The sequence below is a fragment of the Taurulus bubalis genome (assembly GCF_910589615.1).
Source record: "Taurulus bubalis genome assembly, chromosome: 17".
Classification (NCBI taxonomy): domain Eukaryota; kingdom Metazoa; phylum Chordata; class Actinopteri; order Perciformes; family Cottidae; genus Taurulus; species Taurulus bubalis.
This window is the reverse complement of record NC_136605.1, coordinates 12,245,581-12,267,575: the sequence shown is the minus strand read 5'-3', so window position 1 is coordinate 12,267,575 and position 21,995 is coordinate 12,245,581. Positions and strand designations below refer to the sequence as shown.

At 41.8% G+C, this 21,995-nt stretch overlaps 1 protein-coding gene across 1 annotated transcript in view; it reads right to left on the bottom strand.

Moving 5' to 3' along the window:
* The window catches only part of LOC306749662 (BAR/IMD domain-containing adapter protein 2-like), a gene marked incomplete at its 5' end in the record, with an annotated part of 46,567 nt that overhangs the window by 8,735 nt on the left and 15,837 nt on the right, over positions 1 to 21,995 (bottom strand). Inside the window, 4 exons of the mRNA XM_079232976.1 lie at positions 1,939 to 2,091; positions 7,510 to 7,647; positions 10,124 to 10,195; positions 11,965 to 12,026. Of these exons, the coding sequence (XP_079089102.1) occupies positions 1,939 to 2,091; positions 7,510 to 7,647; positions 10,124 to 10,195; positions 11,965 to 12,026 (425 nt within the window). The remainder of the gene's footprint in view (positions 1 to 1,938; positions 2,092 to 7,509; positions 7,648 to 10,123; positions 10,196 to 11,964; positions 12,027 to 21,995) is intronic.

Below are 21,995 nucleotides of genomic sequence, written 5' to 3'. Positions count from 1 at the left end.
ACCACTGCCCTTTGCACAACTATGATAATGTGCTGCGTGGGTGACGCTGTGGGACAGACAAACATACAACGAGCTGCCCACTGCAGCTTCTCGCAGCCTGTGGACACGGCTGTTCTGTCCACAACCATCCAAACAGAGTTTAATTGAAGGACAGGAATCCACACATTTGTGCAAAACTATACATGCATGGACGCACACACAAAACACTGACAGTTTTGTCCCTTTGTATTTCCTAATTTATAGCTCTCACAAATCTCTTTTTCCCTCTCACATACACACTGTGAACCCTCTGGGAGAGGGTTCTTCAGTTTGCTGAAGGTGAACTCTTCCCACGCACACCCCCATCCTGATTAATGACTAGACCTCATGTTGAAAAAAGCAACACACACACACACACACACACACACACACACACACACACACACACACACACACACACACACACACACACACACACACACACACACACACACACACACACACACACAAAAACAAACCTTGTTTCCATTACCTTTGAAGGTATGATATAGGTCTGTTCAGATCTACAGAGTTCTTTGCTTTAAATGTCAGCAGCAAAGTGAAAATAACAAGCAGGTATAATACATCCCTCTATGTCCTGCTGTAAACTATATGGTGAGAAACTGTTTGCAACTCTTGTCCTGTTTGTTGCCCTGAGCTTTGATTTCAATGCGTTTTTTTTCTGCATTCAGCGTTTGGATGCCTTTTCCTATTAAAGTCTCATGAACTGAAGTGGCGAGGTAGTTCTCTTCACAAAAAGTTGGCGAGACACTCGAAGGTGCAATGATGGATTACAGCTTCAGATATGCCCGTCAGCTGGGCATTGTCTACAGTCTTAATGCATTTTTAAAATGAAGAGGCCCCTGTGAGCGGTCAAAGCTAATACGACTTTGAATTATATATCTCCTAGTGTGCTCTCTTGGCTGAACAATGCTTTACAGCAGGCGAGTATCAAATAAAACTCAGATGACGAGTAGCTGGCTAGAATCCACACAATAGCAGAGAGGAAGAAGTCGTATAAATTGACCTAACGAGCTCCGCACATATCCCTTTTTGGGACAACGGAGAGAAAATGTGTCATTAGTTGAGAGATCAAAAGTACTGAAAGAGAGCGCAATGCACTGCAAAGTAAAACATTTAAAATCACATGCAAATACGCACAACATAAGCAAATGAAGGAACATCTTCACCAATTTGACAACACATGCAGCATTTAAAAGAAAGTGCTGAAAGAAGCTCACAATACAACGGAAGCTGCTTCACGGGAAAAATGAGTCGCTAGTGTGTGGTTGCTTGATACAGACATAATTATAATAATAATAATAATCAAAACGCTAAGGCAACAGCAGATATTTGCAATAATGTCTGAATCCTGCATTTGCAATGTAAATAAAAATTACTTAAATACTCGCTTGTGCGCTGAGCTCTCAGGACCGGCGTACAAGACAGGTATATTTGATGATATCATTCATTATTCAAGGAATTAAGTATTCTGAGCTGCTTCTTTCTAAATAATAAACATGAACGCACTATGTTCAGCTGGCAGGTGGAAAAAATTTTATGTCATTTCTATGCACCAATCAGAGTTCAGCAACATTTCCATCTGGTTGAGGGGTTGTTTGCTTGTGTTGCCATCACAATCAATCAAATGTGATCAAAACACACATGCAGTCCTGCTGACGATTTTTAATGGAAAACTCCTAATAAAAAAAAAAACTAAATATTGAACTTGCGTGTTTTGCTAATCTAGCCATGGACGTATAGAAATACTTGAGATTTGAAACCAAACGGCCGTCTTCCTGAAAACATTAGCCATGACTGAAATGCATCCTTATCTATTCTAACTCCATTGCATTCTTGTCTCTCCTCATCTTCCTTTGATCTAAACAAACCTCTTATTGTTAGTGGGTTGACACTTACCTTGCCATGGTAGGCGCTGCTGTTCTTGGCCACGGCACACTGGCGGTCCACCAGGAAACAGTACCTGCGACGCTCCTCGGACAAGGCTGTCTTGTATCCCTCGGCGATAAAGGTGTCCAGCTCAGTCTGCTTGCTGCTGATGGTCTCCACAAACTGGTGGGGGACACACAATGACACACATGAACATGGGACGTAATATGTATACAATTATTTTAGTTTCATACACCTAATCCAGAATGTCTGACAAGGAAAGGGTCAAAGCAGCTATCCATGTACTCCTATTTTTAATAACACCCTTCTTCACATTCACACAATTACACCCATTCACACTTACAGCTGCTCAGTCTTCTCCTGACAATCACCACAGAGCTCCACTGGAGCAATTAGGGTTTAAGTGCACCTTGGCGGTAATAGTTGTGCAAGGAAAGAGCCTTACTCAGTAACTTTCTCAGGCCAGATTCTCCCTCCTGAGTGCTACCAAGGCAAAGCAATTATGCCTGAAGATCCCGCAGTGTGAAGGTGGAAATGCTCACAAAATCCACTTCTCGGTTTTACGTATCAGGCAATAACAAATAGCATGTGTGTTAATAATTGTTTAAGAGTGAGTAACAGAGACAGAAAGGGAGGGAGACCTGGAGCTGACAGTTTGTCTTCACTTGAGCTCTCTAAAAAGGGAAATGTCTCAGAGAGTACACTGACCACACACAGAATGGGCATTGGCGGGGGTGAGCAGTTACATGGGGGTCGTATTTTGAGGAGGAAGTGACATTTAGGTTTTATCAGACACCAAGCAGAGTTTGCATGTTGGTAACTCAAGGTTTTCGATACTGTAGTCTAGAAGTAGGTTGACATTCATGGCTTTAATCCTGCAACATCTGCTGAGTAGCACTGACAGAAGAGAGGGTTATATTTAGTTGGAATGATTTGACCTATCTGAACTTTTCTTTGGGATATTGACTGCAGTCTGCTATGGGTGAAGGTTTTCTGACAACTTTACACATTTATATTTGTATATTGTGGTAGACAAATTAAGCTGGCGTGTCAATACACTTTGTTCTGAATGCTTACAATGATAAAAATGGTTCCCTTGTTTGTTGACACATAACTCCAATAGCCTTATATATTCGGAAAAAACAAACACTGTCTCAAGGATATTACTTTTGCCATTTCAGTCTTAGCCATAAGAGAGAAGAATTATCATACTTCCTAAACTTCAGTATTTCCAAAGCACTGGAATACATTTTAGAAAGTTTTTACATTATATTTCATAAAGATGAGCAATAAAAAAGGCTAATGAAGTTTGTTTCTTGCAGCTAAATGCAAGATCCTGTGGCGCCACCACACAGTGCAGATGTATCTCATTTAGTAACCACTAAAGCACTACTTCCCCACTGCCAAAAGCAACAAGTTAGTTCATTGGGATTCTGTGTGCGGAGGAATATTTTAGATGTGTCCATGATGCTTACATTTTTAGGAACGGCCTTTCGCACTTGCTAGAAATCATTATAAAACTCTTACACAAATCCACAGAGCCAAGTTGTCAAATCAAGCAAGACAGGGATGAAAGAATGTGAACGCATTTTTCTCCTGAGAACAACCTGACCTTATTCTGTTCCTTCCGTACACCTTAAGCTCAAATTAAGTTCTTTGAAACTGGTTCAGTTAGTTGCTTTAGTTCTTTACAGTTAAAGGGCTGAGCAACACCTCAACAAGCTAAAGGGCTTGTCAAATCCACATAGGCCAATTCTCAAACCATTCAAAAAGGTCACTAAAATAACCCAAGACAATGCCTGCAGTGGGAAAGGCCCAGGCAGACACCAGACACTAGTATAGCTGAGCAACCCCTGGTTACATCATAGCTGGAATGACTTGTTTTGCAAAGGTTATGAATATAAATGAAACCTGCAACACGTCAAGGCACTTCTTACATGCAGGTATGCCTCCCCCTCACACTGACATATTCAGGACGAAATCCTGACACAATATGCAGTCTGCACTCTACTGCACTGAACACTAATACAGCTTTCAGTAATTACAATCACTGACAGGGGAGGGTTTCACACCCTTCCGAAAGCGAAGCATAAAAGACGATTCACAAAGTCAACACCTTTGATACTCATTTTATTTCCTGCGGGGATTCAAAAGCATTTTTTTCCTGCACGGTTAAGAGCTGCTTAGGTCTGCTCTTCAGTTCCTTCATCATCAGCACTCTTTGGATTCAAAAGAATTGTTGTGCAACACTCCAGGGCGCACAACAGTAAGCAGCTACACCTACAGTACCCGGTTAAAATCTGCTGGGTGTGTTTGTCAGTGTGTATCCACTGCACCACGTCAACAACGCCCTTTTTCCCCCTCATCCATATGAATCCACGATTCCAGGTCGGAATGACTTTCCAATTGTATGACACCGAGCTGAAGTAAGTCGGAGCTTATCAAACATCTCGAGACATTCATTCTTAATCCTGAACTTCGTCTCCCTATCTCTGTCTGAGCTCTTATTAACAGCCGATGCAATTCAAAAGGAGTTTATCTCGATGAATCCCCTTTCTACTGCTACCTTGGTCCACTCCACTGATCTACATAATGAGCTGATTAGCATTTTGGCAGGGGCTTTATCCATTGATGAGATGGCACAGTGGAAGTGTCTGAAGACAGGAGAGAACAGGGAAGGGAGGAAAGACAGACAAAGAGACAGACAGAGAGGTGGGAGAGACAACAGCGAAGAGTGCGCGAGAGAGAGAGAGAGCAATCAATGAAATGTGGCCGCCATCTGTGGCCACTGCCAGACTGCGCTCAGACATACTTTACTTTTTAATGAAAAGAGAGGAGATATAAAAGAGGACTTTTGTGCCTCTCATCTGCTAGAATAACAAAGATGTGGTGGAGGAGGAAGAGGAGGAGGAGGAGGAGGAAATGATGATCTTGCCTAAGCAACTTTCTCAACTGCCTCGTATTGCCTGAAAGTACCCATCTCCGTCACAATTTAAACGGAATATTCTTTGACGTTGGTCAATGTCTAAGCCTTTCAAGGTGGATGTAATTGTGAAGCCTCTTGAAAGAGCGCAGGGCTCTCTCCCTCTGAGTGCGTCGTCCTCCCTGGGGGACTCTGGCACGAACGAGTGGACTTCTCCGTCACACGCCTACAGCCGTGATATATATGATCAGTGGACGGGAGCAGGCTGAAAACGGATAAAAGGAGATTGATTTTCCTTTTCTCTGCTAACTGACGTTGAGTCTCGAGCCTGATGAGCTTGCTCCTCAGCGCAAACGGGGCCAATTGTTCAGTCATAGAGGCACAGTAAGAGTGTGGCGCTATTACTACAAGTGGAAATTGTTGGGATTGTTGCTGTGCTCGTGGCCGCCACATATTCTTTGAGCCACAGCAAGATACCGCATCATACAGTACGCACTAACGAGACATGGCATCGTGGTACATCCTTCACTTTTTAAGTGAACCCCTGACCTTCTGTCTGTCTGTTGTCGCCTTCCAGCCACACTACCAATTAGACCAAATAACATATCAAAGTCTATTGGGCAGATTGCCAGGAGTATCAACATTCCTTTCTTTGCACCCCGCTTAGGATTCATTGTAAATATTGCACATTGTGCATATTTTGCACCTTCATACTCTTCAGGGGGTGAACCGTTTTATTTCTAACGCCCCTTTCAGAACCCCGCTAAACTCTAAATTACCATCACTACTCATCTAAAAAATGAAAAACTGACGGTAGGCAAGTCCAACATATTTGTATTCTGGGGTTTGATGAATATAACGGCTTCTATGGGCCCTACATTTTTATTAAGATTCCAATTTTTTTTTTTTTTTGGACAAAACTAACCGATTTGCAATAAAAGATTCCTCCATTCCCGTTCCTGTTCGTCAAACTGTGCTCCACCTAACCTTACAGAGAGCTACGTATCCAACCCACGAGGCAGTACGAGGACATGTAACGACTTGCCATTTGTGACTGAGATTTACTGGCTCAGTGCACTCCCATCCCCAACCCTGCTCCATGCAAAGCTTGGACTGCTGCGCACTTTGACACTTCATCTCCTCATGGCACTCCTGACACAGCGGAACCAACTCAACGTGACACAGCAGTCACATCAACCAGCACTGTCAAACCATCCGACAAGAAAGGGCAGATGTTTGTGAGCGTGTGTGCGTGTGACCGTCGAAACTCAGAGCCCTGGGCAGAGGAGGTGTTTTATTCTACAACGAGGGGAGCAAAGAGAAAAGTTTTCATACTCAATGGACTCTATGAAACACTGTAGCCATACGCGTTTGAAGAATCATGTTTCAAGTCCAGCTATTGATCACAATCCTTCATGGGCGGCCACACAGCGAGAAAACAACAGCTCAGCTATTACCCTGCGAGCCTCGACCTGTTCGCGCCCCTCCAGGCAGTCAGACTTCCAGCTTCTAGTGATTTCCTTCTGAAAGAACTGTTGTAACTCCTGCTGCGTCATTTTGTTTCTCTCGGTTTGACAGTAACAGGACTTACCCAAGAAATGGCTTGAAACCACCTCAGTGAAAGCTTAAGGCTTAATACAGAGATGGTCTGTCTGTCTTCTGTCTGTCTTTATGTGTATGTGTGTGTGTGTGTGTGTGTGTGTGTGTGTGTGTGTGTGTGTGTGTGTGGAATACTACTTCCCATGTCAAGTAGGCGGTCAGGTGATGGAAAACTAAATATTACGGTTAACTAATTAAGTTATTTCTAACAACGGGGGTTCATTCCAACTCAAAGTTAATTTCATCTGAGCTGCTCTGTCGGAGGTTGCTTTAAATAATCACATGAATGATGACGCCTAAAACAAACAGTGCTTTGTTGCGTCAGTGAATCATGCGACTGCTTCAGTTAGATATATATCCATTTTTGTACAAAATGTGATAGTCGGCCATCTGATACTGAAGGCCAAAACTGTTCCAAAAAATATTGTCTTTGATACACATGCTTGAGCATTTTATCCATATGTACCATAACAGCTACACAAGCATGCCCACTATGCTTTATCTTAAAATGGTTCAGGTAAATCCTCCTCAGAGGATAACTGAGTAAGCTATTTTGTGGTGCATATACAAGCTGTGCTTTTACTCACTGTTAAAACCCTGATTAAAGCCGTGTGCAGAAACACATTGGCTTAAGAGTAAATGCATCCTTCAGTACATAAATTAGGAGCTTATCTTATTATCTTTTTAACATTTGTGTCTATGTGCCTGCTGCATGTGTATAGGTGTTGTTGAAAATTGGCGAGGGCACACACACTTCATAATCAAACCTCCACTATTTGCCTTCCCACTCAGGGCATCTCGCCTCCTCCCCCATCCTTGCTGTTTTTCAGATTTCTCTTCACTTTATGAGGAATAAAGTCATTATTTTGCACTAAGACTCATACAAATCAAATCCAACAGTCACCCACATGCACACAAACTCTGCTAAAAGTACAGCAGGGCCACAAACTGGCTTGAGTGTTAATATTGCATTTTGTTTTGTGCTTTACAGTCGCACTACACCATGGAAGGAATGTCATGAGACACCTTCATCCCAATTGTTTACTTCTGAGGCTCACCTGCATCTCCTTCTCTCCGTACTTGGAGGGGTTCTTGCTGCCCTGGCTCTTCCTGCGCAGCTTCTTCAGCTCAGCCTGGCACTTCTCCAGACTTTCCCCTTTGCTCTTGTGTTCCAGCTGGTATTTCTTCAGGGCAGCCTGTGTGGGGACGACAAGCGGAGCATAAACACAACATCAGGACCACAATGTGAACAAAAGCGTAACATTAGTACCGACCTGTTTGTAAAAAGGTTTTTAGACTAATTATTACCTTTAAAAGAAGCCACTGGATTCAACTCATTTCACTACAGTATGAAAATCATCTCACAGTAATTGATTAGTTCTGTGCCATTGTCTTTTTGGTATCTGAAAGCAATCTTTCTTTTTAATCTAAAGAAACAAGCATATTCACAACGACTCTTTACCATAACCAGGCTTGCTTATTTTTTGTTTCCCAGGTTTGATTTTACAACAACAACAACGCTCTTGATTGAGTCTCTTTAAACGTCCACTGTAAGTGATTACCCACATTTCAAGTCTATTTTCTAAAGGGTGCCGAAAAGAAATCAGAGGCAGCCTGCAAAGCCAAATCTAATTGTGTGATTTGTAGCAAAGCGATTGGCCTAGTCTTTTTACAACCAGAGTTGATTTATTTCATTTGCTTGCTTAATTATTTATTTATTGGGAATAACAACTTTGTTTCCAAGCTGAACCAGCTCTGTTGCTATAGTAACCGTCTCTGGTGTGACAAAGCGTATGTGGTTTCTGTATGAGACAACATCGGCTGAGGGGAGCTCATGCATGAGGGTTCAACACCTACATTTGCGTACTGCAAGAGACAGAGGACAGAGGTATCCTCTAGGTACCTTTTGGCTGAAAAGGAAGCTGAAAAGAAGCCGTTGCTGTCACTGGAGGACGAGCAGTGTGACACAGGCAGTGGGTGGTATTAGCTCGTGGGTCTGAGCGGGGCTGGAAACCTCTCGACAACTAGCGACCGCACAACAATTAACCAAAAAATACATAATTACATTTACATGTTGACTTTATCTGCCGGTGATTCATTTTCCAGGTCAGGAGCATTTTAAAAATGGGACAAAGACATGCTTTTGCATTGGTGTCTTTGAAGCCCAATAACAATGAACAATGTCTCTCCTAGTCTTTAAGGAAAAGCAGAACAACCAGTACGGGTTGCTCTGCTATACATATCTTTACATGTTTAACCCCCCCACCCAGTGTAGTGATGGTTAGGGAACACTCTATTGGGTATTGTGAAAAATGTGCAGAGTAATTGGGTACACGAGATAATATCCCTTTAGCATCTGCCTCATTTGAGCTGAAATGTTCTTTCTAATTAACAAATCAAAAGCTTGTTGACTTTTGTACCCACAACTCTCAAGCACTGGCTACTACTGCAGAGAGATTGTTATTGTGATTCAAGCTGCTAGACAGTAGATGAACTTTGGTCATCTGACCCTCGTCGCCTGCATTTTATCTGCCAGAATTTTTTCTCTTCACTGGTAATCTACAGTATGTGCATTTTTTTCTGCATTTTAGGTTTACTGAATGCCCAAATTCTGACCTCAGTGTTGTAAAACCCTGCGTAAGTCATTATGCGTGACAAGAGAAAGAGACTGAGAACAAAGCAAAATGTACCGCTGGGAACAGCACGCACACGCACACACACACTTCAAACCTTGGAAAACAGCGAGCTTTCCTTAGTCTTTTTGAAGTCAAAATTTCAGATGATTAATTCACAAAGTGTGAAGCAAAATGACTGCTATTATCACCACAGCAGAGCTGTAGGACATTCATTAAAAGTAATGGATGTTAAAACCTCAGAGATACGTCTCGATAGAAATGTCTCAAGTAGTAGATGCATCTGAACTTATGAAAGCATGAAACATGTCCACATCTTTTCCCATATAAATGTAGACAGCCTACAATAAATTGTCAGATGTGTATGGAGTTCAAGAGTACTTGAAGATAGCTCGACATAAATATAAATGATAAATCAAAACACTGGACTCGAAATGACAACATCTGATTTTACTGATAAGCCCTCTTTGTTAGATCTCGAGGCCAGAAGCCTGCAAACAAGCCTTTTTTTCCCCCCATTTAATTTTGAGAGCAATATCATATTAAGTGTGTGTAAGTGAGTCAGTGCCTTTAAGCCGAAGCAGCTCGTAACGTGGTTCTTCCAACAGTACAATACAATAATGGAAACATTATCCCATCCCCCAAAACAACAACGAAGCAGTGCTGCTATACACTCCGGCTGCAACCCACTCATTCTAAAGATATCTCATGGAGACCAGCGCCACAGAGCTTACACACTCACACTCGCACTCCAGGAGGGGTTTATTATAATCAGTCTACCCTTGACGTGAAATGTTATTTCAAATCATCTCTTTAAAAACACAGGGACATTCTCTAATGGACTCAGAGACAGACTTTGATCCTGATGCTGAAACACAACTTCACCTCCACCTCTCTGTTATCACGTCGGTCAAATCAGGCCTCGAAAGATTTCATCTAACGTGATGCAAGGACCTAAAAATGATATATAAGATGGGGGGCACTTCTTGGATTGAGGCTGTCCTCGGGCTCCGGGAGAACAAGCCAATCAGATACTCACAGTCAGATAACGAGAATCCAGGTCCACCTTCTTCTCCAGTTCAGAGAGCAGCTCATTGTGGAAGGATTTCAACTGCAGGGGGAAGAGGGCACAAAAACAGTTCAATACAATTAAATCACAAAATGAATCATGGAGACTGCAAGGTCAGTTACAAAGTTGTCCACATGAGGTTGTATGCAATAGACAAATACGTTATTAAAATAAATGTGTTATCTTCATTTACTCAGTCACTGAATAAATGTTTTATCAACAAAGTCCTGGCCTGTGAAGCCTCTCTCAGCTTGCAAATCACTGTCACTGTCACGGATTCAGTGCTATCTGACACAATATTTAGTCACTAGATTGTAAACTGACCTGCCTGGAGAACCGGCTACCATATCAGAATAACATGTTCAATCTTTGCTGACATTCATTTGTATTTACCCACTACAAGATGAATGACTGTTAGAAGAAAAACTTATTTACGCTTGATTAGTAATGTTTTTTATGTTACATTTAGGATCTTCAAGGTACATTAGTCAGTCGGATTAGTAATAAAGCCAGTGACTTCTGATTGAACTCACAGTTTTTAAATCTCACACATCTCTGGCGTTGTCAGCTGATAGTGACAAGAGACTGATGTATCAGTAGGTCTCTTGTTGAAGAACAGTATGGTTTTCAGTCTTGTGACTTCGGCCCTGACCAGCCAATCTATCAAGAGACAAGAAGGGACTCATGATGGAGCCATGACGGCGTCATGGGGCCCTCTGTCTATTGATAACATATGTATTTAAGAAGGTAGTCTTCTCACTATCGGAAGGCAGTTCAGGATACGCATTTGGCATGTCATGTTGTGTACTTCTGTAACTGTTTCTCTTTGCAATGTCCTGATTTATGATTTTACCTCAAGGTGTCGAGTAAATGTTTCTATCAATGACGAAATCCGTTAATTTAAATAACAGTTAACATTTACATATTTCCAACTCAGCAATCTTTGGATGAACTGTATGAAATGTCTAAATTGAAAGTCTGGTTTTGATACACAACAGCAATATATATATATATATATATATATATATATATATATATATATATATATATATATATATATATATATATATATATATATATATATATATATATATATGTGAATAGGTTTAAAATATGTGCAACGCGTTATGATCCGTCCAACTTTTAAATTAAAAGTTTAATGATCAAAACTGGATGTCTTAAAATAAAAAAGATCTGATTTGGGGAGAATAGTCTTTTGATCGAGCCAATTCAGCTCAAAGTGGCTGAAAGCCTCTTCGCAGAGTGAGGACTGTGAATTTTGTTCGATTATGATTTCTTAGATTGGAGTCATGCTGAGGCGCTAATACAAAATGGTCGGTATGTGGAAGAGGAAGGATTACGAGCATATTATGTTAGTGCAGGCATAGCGGCAGATATGGGCCTAAAAGAGCATCTGGCTCGAGCTCCAAGGCATCCACATGGTGATCACCTCTGCTGATCACCGAGGGCTTCCTCTATACCGAACACAAATTAATGAGCTTAATATTGACGAGCTGTTGACAACTCCATCACACAGGCATATTACCCAGAATGGCATACTGCTCAATTAACTCACTCCACTTCCCCAGCAGCCTGGATTTATTATACGAACTCAGCATGTCCGTTCATTCAATAGGGGTTCATGTTCATTTAATTATCCCGTGTCCATGTACTGCCCACAGGGGCTCGAGAGCTCAGGGACGACGACTACTGGAAAAATATTACATTATGAGACCTTTTGCCAACGTTTCATAGCGCCTGTGTGGTGTTGAACCACACAGCTTCAAACCCTTTGAGCTCAGAATACCAACCATCTCCTCGAGCTGCACTTGGATCTGTCTGTGGACCTCAGCCATCTGGAACAGAACATCCCCTGCACAGAGAGAAAGAGGGAGACAGGGAACACGTGAACAACACTCAACAGCACAAGCATTCCTAGAGCAGAGAAACAGAGAGGAGAAAAGTAGGAAGCTCGAGGGGAAGAGGAGGAAGCAAGAAACGCAAGAGAGAGAAACAGAGAGACCCCAGCGTGCAAAGCTCATGCAGCAATACGAAATACTCAAACATACAGGACACGTGACTTATTACTGGGACAACGGAGAACATGATGGAAGTTGTTTTTTTCGGTACAAGGTAACAGAAAAATGAAAAATGTGATGACAAGTACGAAAAACGGGGGGGGGGGGGGGAGACAAAATGCTTAAAATTAAATTCTGGTTCTTCAAACGTGTAAGTGCTGATGTCTTGTGGAGCTCAAACATTGCGCCTTTCTTTCTTTGATTAATCTTAACATCAGGCATTGTGATTTTATACTTGAACAAAAAAAAAAAACACCTCAAAGAAAGGTTAAAGTCTCCACACAAAAAGGAAATGACCAAAAGGGAAGAGATAAGGAGGGTCATGCAGCTAGTGAGAGTTTTTCATTTTTATATACCTACAGGCTGCCTCTTCTGAATATGCAGTGCATTGACAGGAAAAGGAAAACAAAGAGCTAAATTGAGCGAAAGACACATATACATATAGAGACCTGGTGGAAAGACAGCGTGAGATCTGCATGTACAGAAAAATGAGACACACATACATTTCCATGACCAAAAAGGTCCAAAGCCCCTTAGCTTTAGCTCCGTCTGACATATTACATATGGGTTATTGCCTGGTGAAAATCTGTGGTATCAGCTAGTACTAATAATAGTAGTTTAAAGTAGTAGAAACATGATATCATTATATGTAAATTACTGTGTAAAGTAATGAGAAGTAAGTAAAGCTCAATAAGAGGTCTGTGATGAAAATATCAATAATGCTGTGACAGGTTATTATCGTATACTTTATATAAAAATCGCATTTATCAGCAAAGCAATAGCATTTCAATTGCAGTTTATAAATATCCATCACATTTTGGCAAAGGTGGAGCACTATCAGAGACAAGACTGAACTGTGGTAGAATGCTATTTATCACTGTCTTCCTACAGAAAGGGATGCTGCGCATTGAAAAGTAAGTACTGGACATGTGTGGCTGAGTAGGAGCTGCATACTGAAGTGCAACACTTAGAGCGCACATCAGATTTTTCAATCTCACACTCCCCTGCTGTGTCCTCTTATGAAAGCGGACCTGTAAGAGTAAATCTCAACCAATAATAAAATGCTTCATAAGTGAAACCAGAACTTGTGCTGAAGTGGGTTCAGCAAAAACTTTGGTCTTCAGCAAAGGGCTTTGGAGTGGTCTCCATCTCAACAGACAGCACGCACAATGCAAAGAGCTACAGACAGACAGGGAAGCAGGTTGGAGCAATAGACTATGTGGAGGGCCCAAAGAGATACAATGTATAATCAATGTTCTGCAAAACAATTATTTCGAGCTTGAGAGAAAATCTATAGTAACATTTAATACATGGTTATAACATGATATATATATATATATATATATATATATATATATATATATATATATATATATATATATATATATATATATATATATATATATATATTTGGAAGACGATATGAGCATATATTTGTATGAATTTACAGTATTTGTCAACAATTACAACAACTTCTATGAAGACAAGCCTTCACTAAAGTTGTACAAACATTAACACTTATATCTGCTTACAAGTAAATTATGTGTTTTATTAAATGTGTATTTTTGCTGCCAAATAGGATGACTTGAATTTAAGAGTCACACTGACGGCAAATAGCAAAACAATGAATTCCTGAACATTCTGCACAATCATGGGCCTTTTTACACAGTGGTTTAACTCTGACATAACTAATGACCTAGTAATAAGTCAAATTCCATTTCAACCATCTTGTTGACCTGCAGAAACATGTTATGTGTGTGCCGAAAATCAATAGTGTTTAAAAGACTTTTCTATTTTAATACATGCTCAATTCAGTGCAACCAACTGGTCCCACAACTCCTGTATACGTGAGTGAGCCAGGCCTTCTGTCCACTGTGCAACCTACTGATATTTACGCCTCACAGGAGCGGAGAAGTAAAGCAGCCCGTCAGTTCCCAGCAGGCCTGCTAAGCAGCTTACCGATACTCATCCCTGATCTTCAGGCTTAGAAACCCTGGCATTCTGTTGGCGGCTTCAACTAGCTGATCAATTAACAAATGAGCAGCCATCCCTGTGCCGCTGTCTCCCTCTGTCTCCCTGTCTCCCTGTGTGTGTGTGTGTGTGTGTAAGTAAATGTCAAGAGGGCTGTACAAGAGGGCTGTACATGACGTGTGCGCACACACGTCATGTACACCGCAGGACAGCGTGTTTGCAAGATGCCGTAAAGGTAAAGAATGAATGAATCTGCGAGAGATCTCATCTTGTCATCTGCAGTTTCATTACTGGGTACGATGCCACAGCATAGAGAAGAAGAAAAAAAAAAAATGTACTCACACTTTTGAGATGCAAACAGTTACCATGGCAACTTTGCTATCGTATCACACAACAACAGAGACGATTGGACTGCAACCTTCAGGGGAAGTTAACAGCCGATAATTCAATGAAGAACCAATACAGAGGCATAATGTGGAAAATCTGACTGTGCTGTGCGACATTATTGTTTTTTCATGCAGAAATTATCTGGCAGGCATGACACGCCCAGCGAGACCGAGTGTAAACGCTCAGCTGCCAGCCCGACGAGGATATCCGCATACCAGCTAAGAGCCACATGACAGATAGGTCGATACCCAGTGACACACTCATGAGCGCGCACAGTATGAACATTTCGACACACATATAAACAACCGCAAACACCAGCAAGTAAACTCTCAAAGCAGCTTATATGCAGTATATACAGTCACTACTGTATAAATGTCTCCCAGCTCGCGTCCACCCCGCCCGTGTCCCTGGTTGAGAGGAAACAATAGTTCCTCTGTGGGGAGGTGAGCTCAGGTTGATCTGCACCTGCAGCTCAGCGACAGGCGGCCACATGCCCGCTAGCTTAAACCACTGAGTCACAGAAGGAAGCATCGACTCGAATGCATACGAACCGACTGTCCCCTGAAGTATGACATCAGCTTGTGTAGATGCATCGACTGCTTGTGTAACAGAAGCGATGATACACCCACACAGCTCGAGAAAGAGAAAAACAGAATGTGGGCTATGTAGCAGGAAAATTATGAAGAGAAAAAAAGTGGAAGTTAGCAATGTTGAACAGAGAGAACAAGAGAGACAGAGATGGAGGGAGGGAAGAGAATGGAGGTGGATGGAGAGAAACTGAATCACTGGTGAAGGTCAAGTCGGATTCACTACGGGTTGTCATGGAAGCAGGATAATGCTAGGGTCGTTGCCATGGGAGAAGTTGCAAAGATGAGGTGCAGCGGCTGCAAAGTGTTATAAAACACTGTTCAAAAGATCTCCGCCCGTACTATCAGCTATCATCACATCAGCATCGCCACTTCCCTGGGGAGGAAAGTGGAGTGATCCCACCAGCAGAGTCTGTGTACAGTGTGTGTGTGTGTGTGTGTGTGTGTGTGTGTGTGTGTGTGTGTGTGTGTGTGTGTGTGTGTGTGTGTGTGTACACAATACAGTGACGCTAATATCTGCTTACCTAGCATGCCAAGTCATAAGGGAAACAAAGAATTATTGTATTGTGGGGAAGCGGATAACATGCCATACGAAAATAATCGGAGTGTCTGGGTGGCCGTGCGTGTGTGTGCGTGTGTTTGTGGACATGGACATGTGTGTGAGTACACTCCCTGTGAAACCACAACATCTAAAAACACAGTTAATATGTTCGTCCTTTGTCTCGCTCTCTCACACACAAATAGTTTTGTGAACTGAATAATAAACTCAGTTTGAACTTTTTCCCCACATTACTCATGCACATATCCTCTCTCTCAGAAAATTATTGATACACAGTATACATGACGCAATACTAAAATTGGAAGCTCCGCCATCACAGCTGTTCAACCTACTAACCCAATATAACTTTGTCCAGCAATGGTGTCATGCATTTAGGCCATAATGAAGGCTTAACAGCAGACATGTAACACTGGTCAAAGAGAAGTGGGCCAGAGTGCTATAGTGCCAGTAGTCTTTGCATGTATTTTAAGATGGTCTCAGGTAGGTTGCCGTGCATTATAAGACTGTATGTAGCAAATCCAAACCATCTGGTATCAGGGAGCCAAAATCCTGGCCTCTTTTTAAGTCGCTGTTCCGCCAGCCGAAACCAAGCAACACATCTTATAACAGCAAAAAACTGAAACATAATGGAGCAGAGTTATGCTTGTACGGTCAGATGAACAAGTATTTCTGTTGGGTAAACGCCAACAAATATAACATAATAGTTATTTCATTACTAGTATAGTTAGTAGTCTGGCGGGAGATGTAGTTTTTTAAATTTGAAGTCTGAACAAAAATTAGGTGCAACTACTTTTAACCAAACTACCTTGAATAGGGACAGAAAACACAGGTGTCAGACTCAATACCTGATGAAAAGGCAATTTCAGAAGTGGTGCAGGACTTTGGACTGAAGCAAACATAAAAATATCAGCTTACTCAGCTCTATAATTCTTGATTTCCTGCTCCCTTATTATGCAAAAGATAAATAGCTGCATAGCTGATATGTCTTTACCTGCTGCCTGCTACCTTCTACAGAGTTGAGGATTGGTCCAGAGCATCTCAGCGGACTGGTTCCTGAACCATAATGCTGGGTCATGAAAACCTGACTTGTACGATATCCGTCATTAAAAATAAACATGTATATGTTTCCAGTGATTTTAGGGTCCAGAGGCTCAATAACTGAACAAAAATCAACACAAAGCTGGAAAATCAATCCATGACTTAAACTCTCATTAAAAAAAAGTGTCCCCAGACAGAATGATTGATCCCTGCAGCACAATGACATCGCATCTGCTTTTACTTGTTGCTGAAAGCACAAGTGACGAATTAAAAGAACTTAAGATTGCTTTGACAATCTCAAGAGAAACATATAGCGGCAAAGGAGGGAAATAATAGAGACAAAAAAAAATGGCAGATAAAAATCAGGGACAGTTACTTTGACATACAGATTACGCTGCATGCGTTCGTGGGTGGTGTGGAATCCATTAAAAGATCCGTTTTTTTTTTTTGAGAAAGTCATCTGAGAATCTAAATATGAAGTTCAAAGTGAAGAAAGCTCGACATAAAAGAGAAACACATTTTGTTTGAGGGCGAATTAGGCAGACAGACAAGAGTGGAGCAAAAAGTGTAGTGATGAGGAAAATTCCTTTGAGAACGCAGCGATACCTCAATGTAACAGAAGAGAAACTGACGTAAACTCGTGCACCATTTTAAGCTTTCATGAGACCGTGTAGCAGAGCCGTTTACGCTTGAAAAACCGCAGAGTCATGCGTCTACCTGTTGAGGTATGGAAATCAAGGAGTGGCAAAGCGAGTGACTCCGAGTGTGTGTTATTTGATCTAGCCGGTTAAACGCCCAAAAAAAAAAAACAAGGGTCAAAAGGGCCTCCAAACACAGAGTGTATTCAAGCCCGACTATGCACTAGTGAGAGGAAACAATGGTAGGCACCTCATTATTATTTCAACTAATTTGAAAAGGTAAGTAAAAGGATGCTAAAATTGGAGTATAAAAAAATAATATAACTGGCTGCACCTACCTACTAAATACAAGAGTTCAAGTTGAGTTTAGGTCTACACACACACACACACACACACACACACACACACGAGCAATGACATGATTTACGTTGCCAGTGTAATCAGTGCAAAATATAAATGGATCCATTATGCTCACAAGTGTCTACTGGAGTAGATATGCAAAGGAAACAGAGAGACAGAGTTGTCTGTGCAAGTTTGTCCATGTCCATCCTAGCTGCATCTTCCTCACCCTCAAGTGCATACCGCTTCCACGAACAAATGAAGGGCAATGTGAATGAGTGTAGATGGAGAGCGTGGGGGCCACTGGCTTCCCATCATGCAGTGCGTATCTCAGAAATAGAGCAGGAGAAGGCAGGGACCCCTGGGATGTTGGGACAGAGCTAAGAAAAGAGCTCTTCTGCTCTCATTTAAACAGGGACAGGTGCTGGTGGAGGAGAGAGGTAGGCCATCCTGAAGATAGAGAGACATAGGGAAGCGCAGAGAGAGAGAGAGAGAGAGAGAGAGAGAGAGAGAGAGAGAGAGAGAGAGAGAGAGAGAGAGAGAGAGAGAGAGAGATGTGTATACAGTATGTGTACTTGTGGGTGCTTATTCAAATTCAGCATGTCAGAGTTAACTCTTCACCGGCCCACCGCTAACCTCTGCTCTTGGCATCAACATATCACTTAGCCTTTTAGACGTCTCCCATTTTGCAGCAGAGATGTTAAGCATATGTCCCAGATCCACTAACCTAAAAAAAGACATTTCTGATACATCAGTTTGCAGCCTCATTTTCCCTCTGTGAATCTTCTTTTTCCAGCAGGTAATTATTACTGGGAGGGCTATGAGGTGCTTTTTTTTGTGGGCCCTCTCCCCAACATCAACCTACCAAAGCAATCCATTGGTTGACTATAAAGTGACCCCAGTTATTTCTCTAATGCATGTAATTTCCCAAAAGACATGTCTTTGTGCTGAATCATGTGTGTTATTAAAACATGGCAATTAGCAAGGTTATAGCAGTTGATACGAGGGTAGAAAGATATTTGATTTCCTCTGGCTGGGAGGCTGAACTGTAAGTACTTCACATTCCTTTCAGGTTCTTGAAAACCGACTAATCAGCCAAATAGCGAGTTTATTTTTAATTGTTAACCAGAGGATAGGATGAAGGAAAGCCATAGCAACAATTAAATGCTTGTCTGTGAAACACACAGTACATTTACTAGAATTAGGCCGGTAGCTTGTAGTCGGACTTTTACATATGTCCAACAGTCGAACACACCCAGCCAGGCACATGAGCAGATCTCAAACTTTACTTCATCTGAGGACGCTAAAAGAACAGGCTGAACACACAAGTGAATGAGTTTAATAAACTAACTCAAGTTTGTTTTTGCAAACAGTTTTTATGTTTGTGAGCTCTGACAGCAATGGTGTACAGCTGTCACAAAATCCAAACATTCAAAATTCCATTTGAAACAGAAAAAACTGACTGTTTTCTTTACTGGTTTTCTTATTCCACAGTGTTTGGGGAGGTGGTAGGCACTCCAGATACCTAAATGTATGTGCACAAGCAACGAAAAGAGTTTTCCATGACATGTCCCCTTTAAAATTCCACAGTAAGCAAGAGGCCAAGCCTTCTACTGATAGGACAACATGGCATGCAATGGGTCCGATTAATAACTAGACTCTTGTTTTTCCATTCACTGACACACAACAATAGTTGTGTAAGCGCATAATCATGCAACTATATGATTTAAGAAGTAATCTGAAGAAGAACTTTTGATTTAAAAACCATCAGTAGGAAAATACAATGAAAGATAAGACTGTTTTCAGAGTTTGTAAAGCGGAGCGGTGGCAGAAGTAATCTCTACAATGTTCAAACACTCGCTAGCGGATTCAACTGACTCAGCCTTTTGATAGCTTTTTGTAAAAAAAGTCCAAAGGTGACTGACTGGTTGGATTTCTGGCAGTTTCAACAAAGATAAGGGAGCTCTAGGAATGATGACAAATCCTAAATACTAGGAATTTCAGGACCATTCAGCTATGGGTGGTGTAGAAAATAACAAGCCTCTTAGTTCCCCAAACTCTACATTTCCTGAATTTCCCAAGAAGGGTTGGAAAGCCAGAGATGTCACACTGAGGTAAGTGCTTACTACTTTCTCATGAAGAGGGATAAAGGAGGAGGAGGATGGCAGAAACAGACGGAGAGAAGGGAAAGAGAGGGAGGGAGGGCACGTGTGTGCGTGCGTGTGTGCGCGTGTGTATGTGCATGTGCATGCATGTGTGTGTGTGGGTGGCAAAGTGACAGGCAATGATTAGCCCAACCAGAGGAGGATATGTGGGAGGAGTGTGTGGGAGTAGTGGGGCTGGTGAGAGAGACTGAGAGAGACTGACTGTGTCTTTAGGCAGAGATATACACAAGTGGATTAAAAGAGCACTCTTGCTGTATAAACACACAGAAATGACAAGAGATATATGCACATAAAAATGCATACAACCATGCAAGTATAATATGAACACGTGCATGCACATACAGTACTTACACAAGGGAAGATTGATGTGTGAACACACTGTGTTCTAAAAAGGAACGAAGTAAAACTCAAGCCACGGTAGAGCGCATGTTCATTCGTTGATAATAAAAACAGCAACAGCGGGCATTATTTCACAAGGTAATTTAATTCCCGGCTTAAATTATACTTTTACGCGTATGTATGTGTGTGTGAAAGAACGGAGGAAGAAGAGGGAGGGAGGGTGGAAGAGATGGAGAGCAGCTGCCGACTCTTAGGTGTGTAGGTGGGCCCATTTGCAGGCCGTCTCTTACTGAGCCTCTATGGAATTAACAGGCTTTAAACAGGTGCAACACAAGCTCCAACTCATGCATGCTTCTGAAGGTGTGAGCATGCACAAATAGAGACAGGCTATAGAAAAAAAAGCAGATACTTAATATTTATTTTCTTTTATTTATTGTTTTACAATCAGCCAATAACTTAACAACGTTAACATCATGTGACTGATCTGAATGTGGAAAACCATGGACATGCTTTAAAGCACAAGTTCACACTCATGTACGTCTCCATTAGTTACTGGGGCAACAGTTTCAAATCTGGACGACAGAGCCTGAGTGTAGTTAAAATAAACCAAGCAAGCAACAATCATCATGCCTGAGACCAAAAATATACTTCTCTCCAAGCCTTAGTATCCCCTCTGCTGTTTTGTTAAGTCTGCATGAATACACACATTACAAGCAGTTGCAATTATCTATAAAGACACGGTTACCATAGGAAAGAGAAACAATTAAAGCCCCTTGCATGTTAACATCTCACATATAAGATATTCAATTACATAGAGAAATTGAAGAATATCATTCTTGAATTGAATTAAGATTGATATCTTCAAACAATATTTCACATCTGTAATATTTGCGTTGTGAAACTCATCACATAAGCTGTGCTTTGTTTGGCAAACCTCCAGCGTTCTCTTTTCCTCCAATCTGTGGCTTTTTCTGTGCTCTAGCAAACAGGAAACTGAGCTTTGGGACTCATCCCTGCACGCGGTCTGACAAGAGGTCAAGGCACCGGCGGCGACCTCAGGGCGGGGACCTGAGAGTAGGTGCTGGAAAATAAAACACGGATTCTTCCCTGGGGAACCACAGTGGCATGCAGTGGAGCGCTGGGTGTTAGCTGGCGTGTACAACAAGGGCTCATATCTTCGTTAAACCACAACCATACAACTGTACAGAGCGATTCAGTCGATGGACACAGAGAAAAAAACAGTAAGGACTCTGTAAAGACAGAGAGTTATTTCAAATATCCAGTCCCTCGCAGAGCTTTGGATCCGTTCATAGTTCCCTCAGACAAACTTGTGACCTAAGAGGTGAGCAATTTGACACTCGGACGTATGTGCAATTTCCAAAAAACAACAAAGGCGATTGGACCAGCGCACACAGGAGTGCCAACACACATTTAATAGTTTCTGACCTGACCTATTCTATAAAATAACCCCTCGCTGTTAGAGCCACAGATGAGATTAGATCGACCGTCAGTCAGATCACGTACACGTTGTTCTCGGTTTCGACAAGCTCAGCTGAGGATGTCTGGCTTGGAAGAGCCCGCTACTGTAAGTGAGGCTCAGTTCAACACGGAGATACTGCTGCTGTAGCAATGGAAAACCTGGCAGAGATGGAGCGATAGAGGGAGAGAGAGAGGGACGCTTGCTGAATAAAACATCCTGAGAGCACTTTCATGTCAGTCTCTGTCGGCTGGGCTGAAGGAA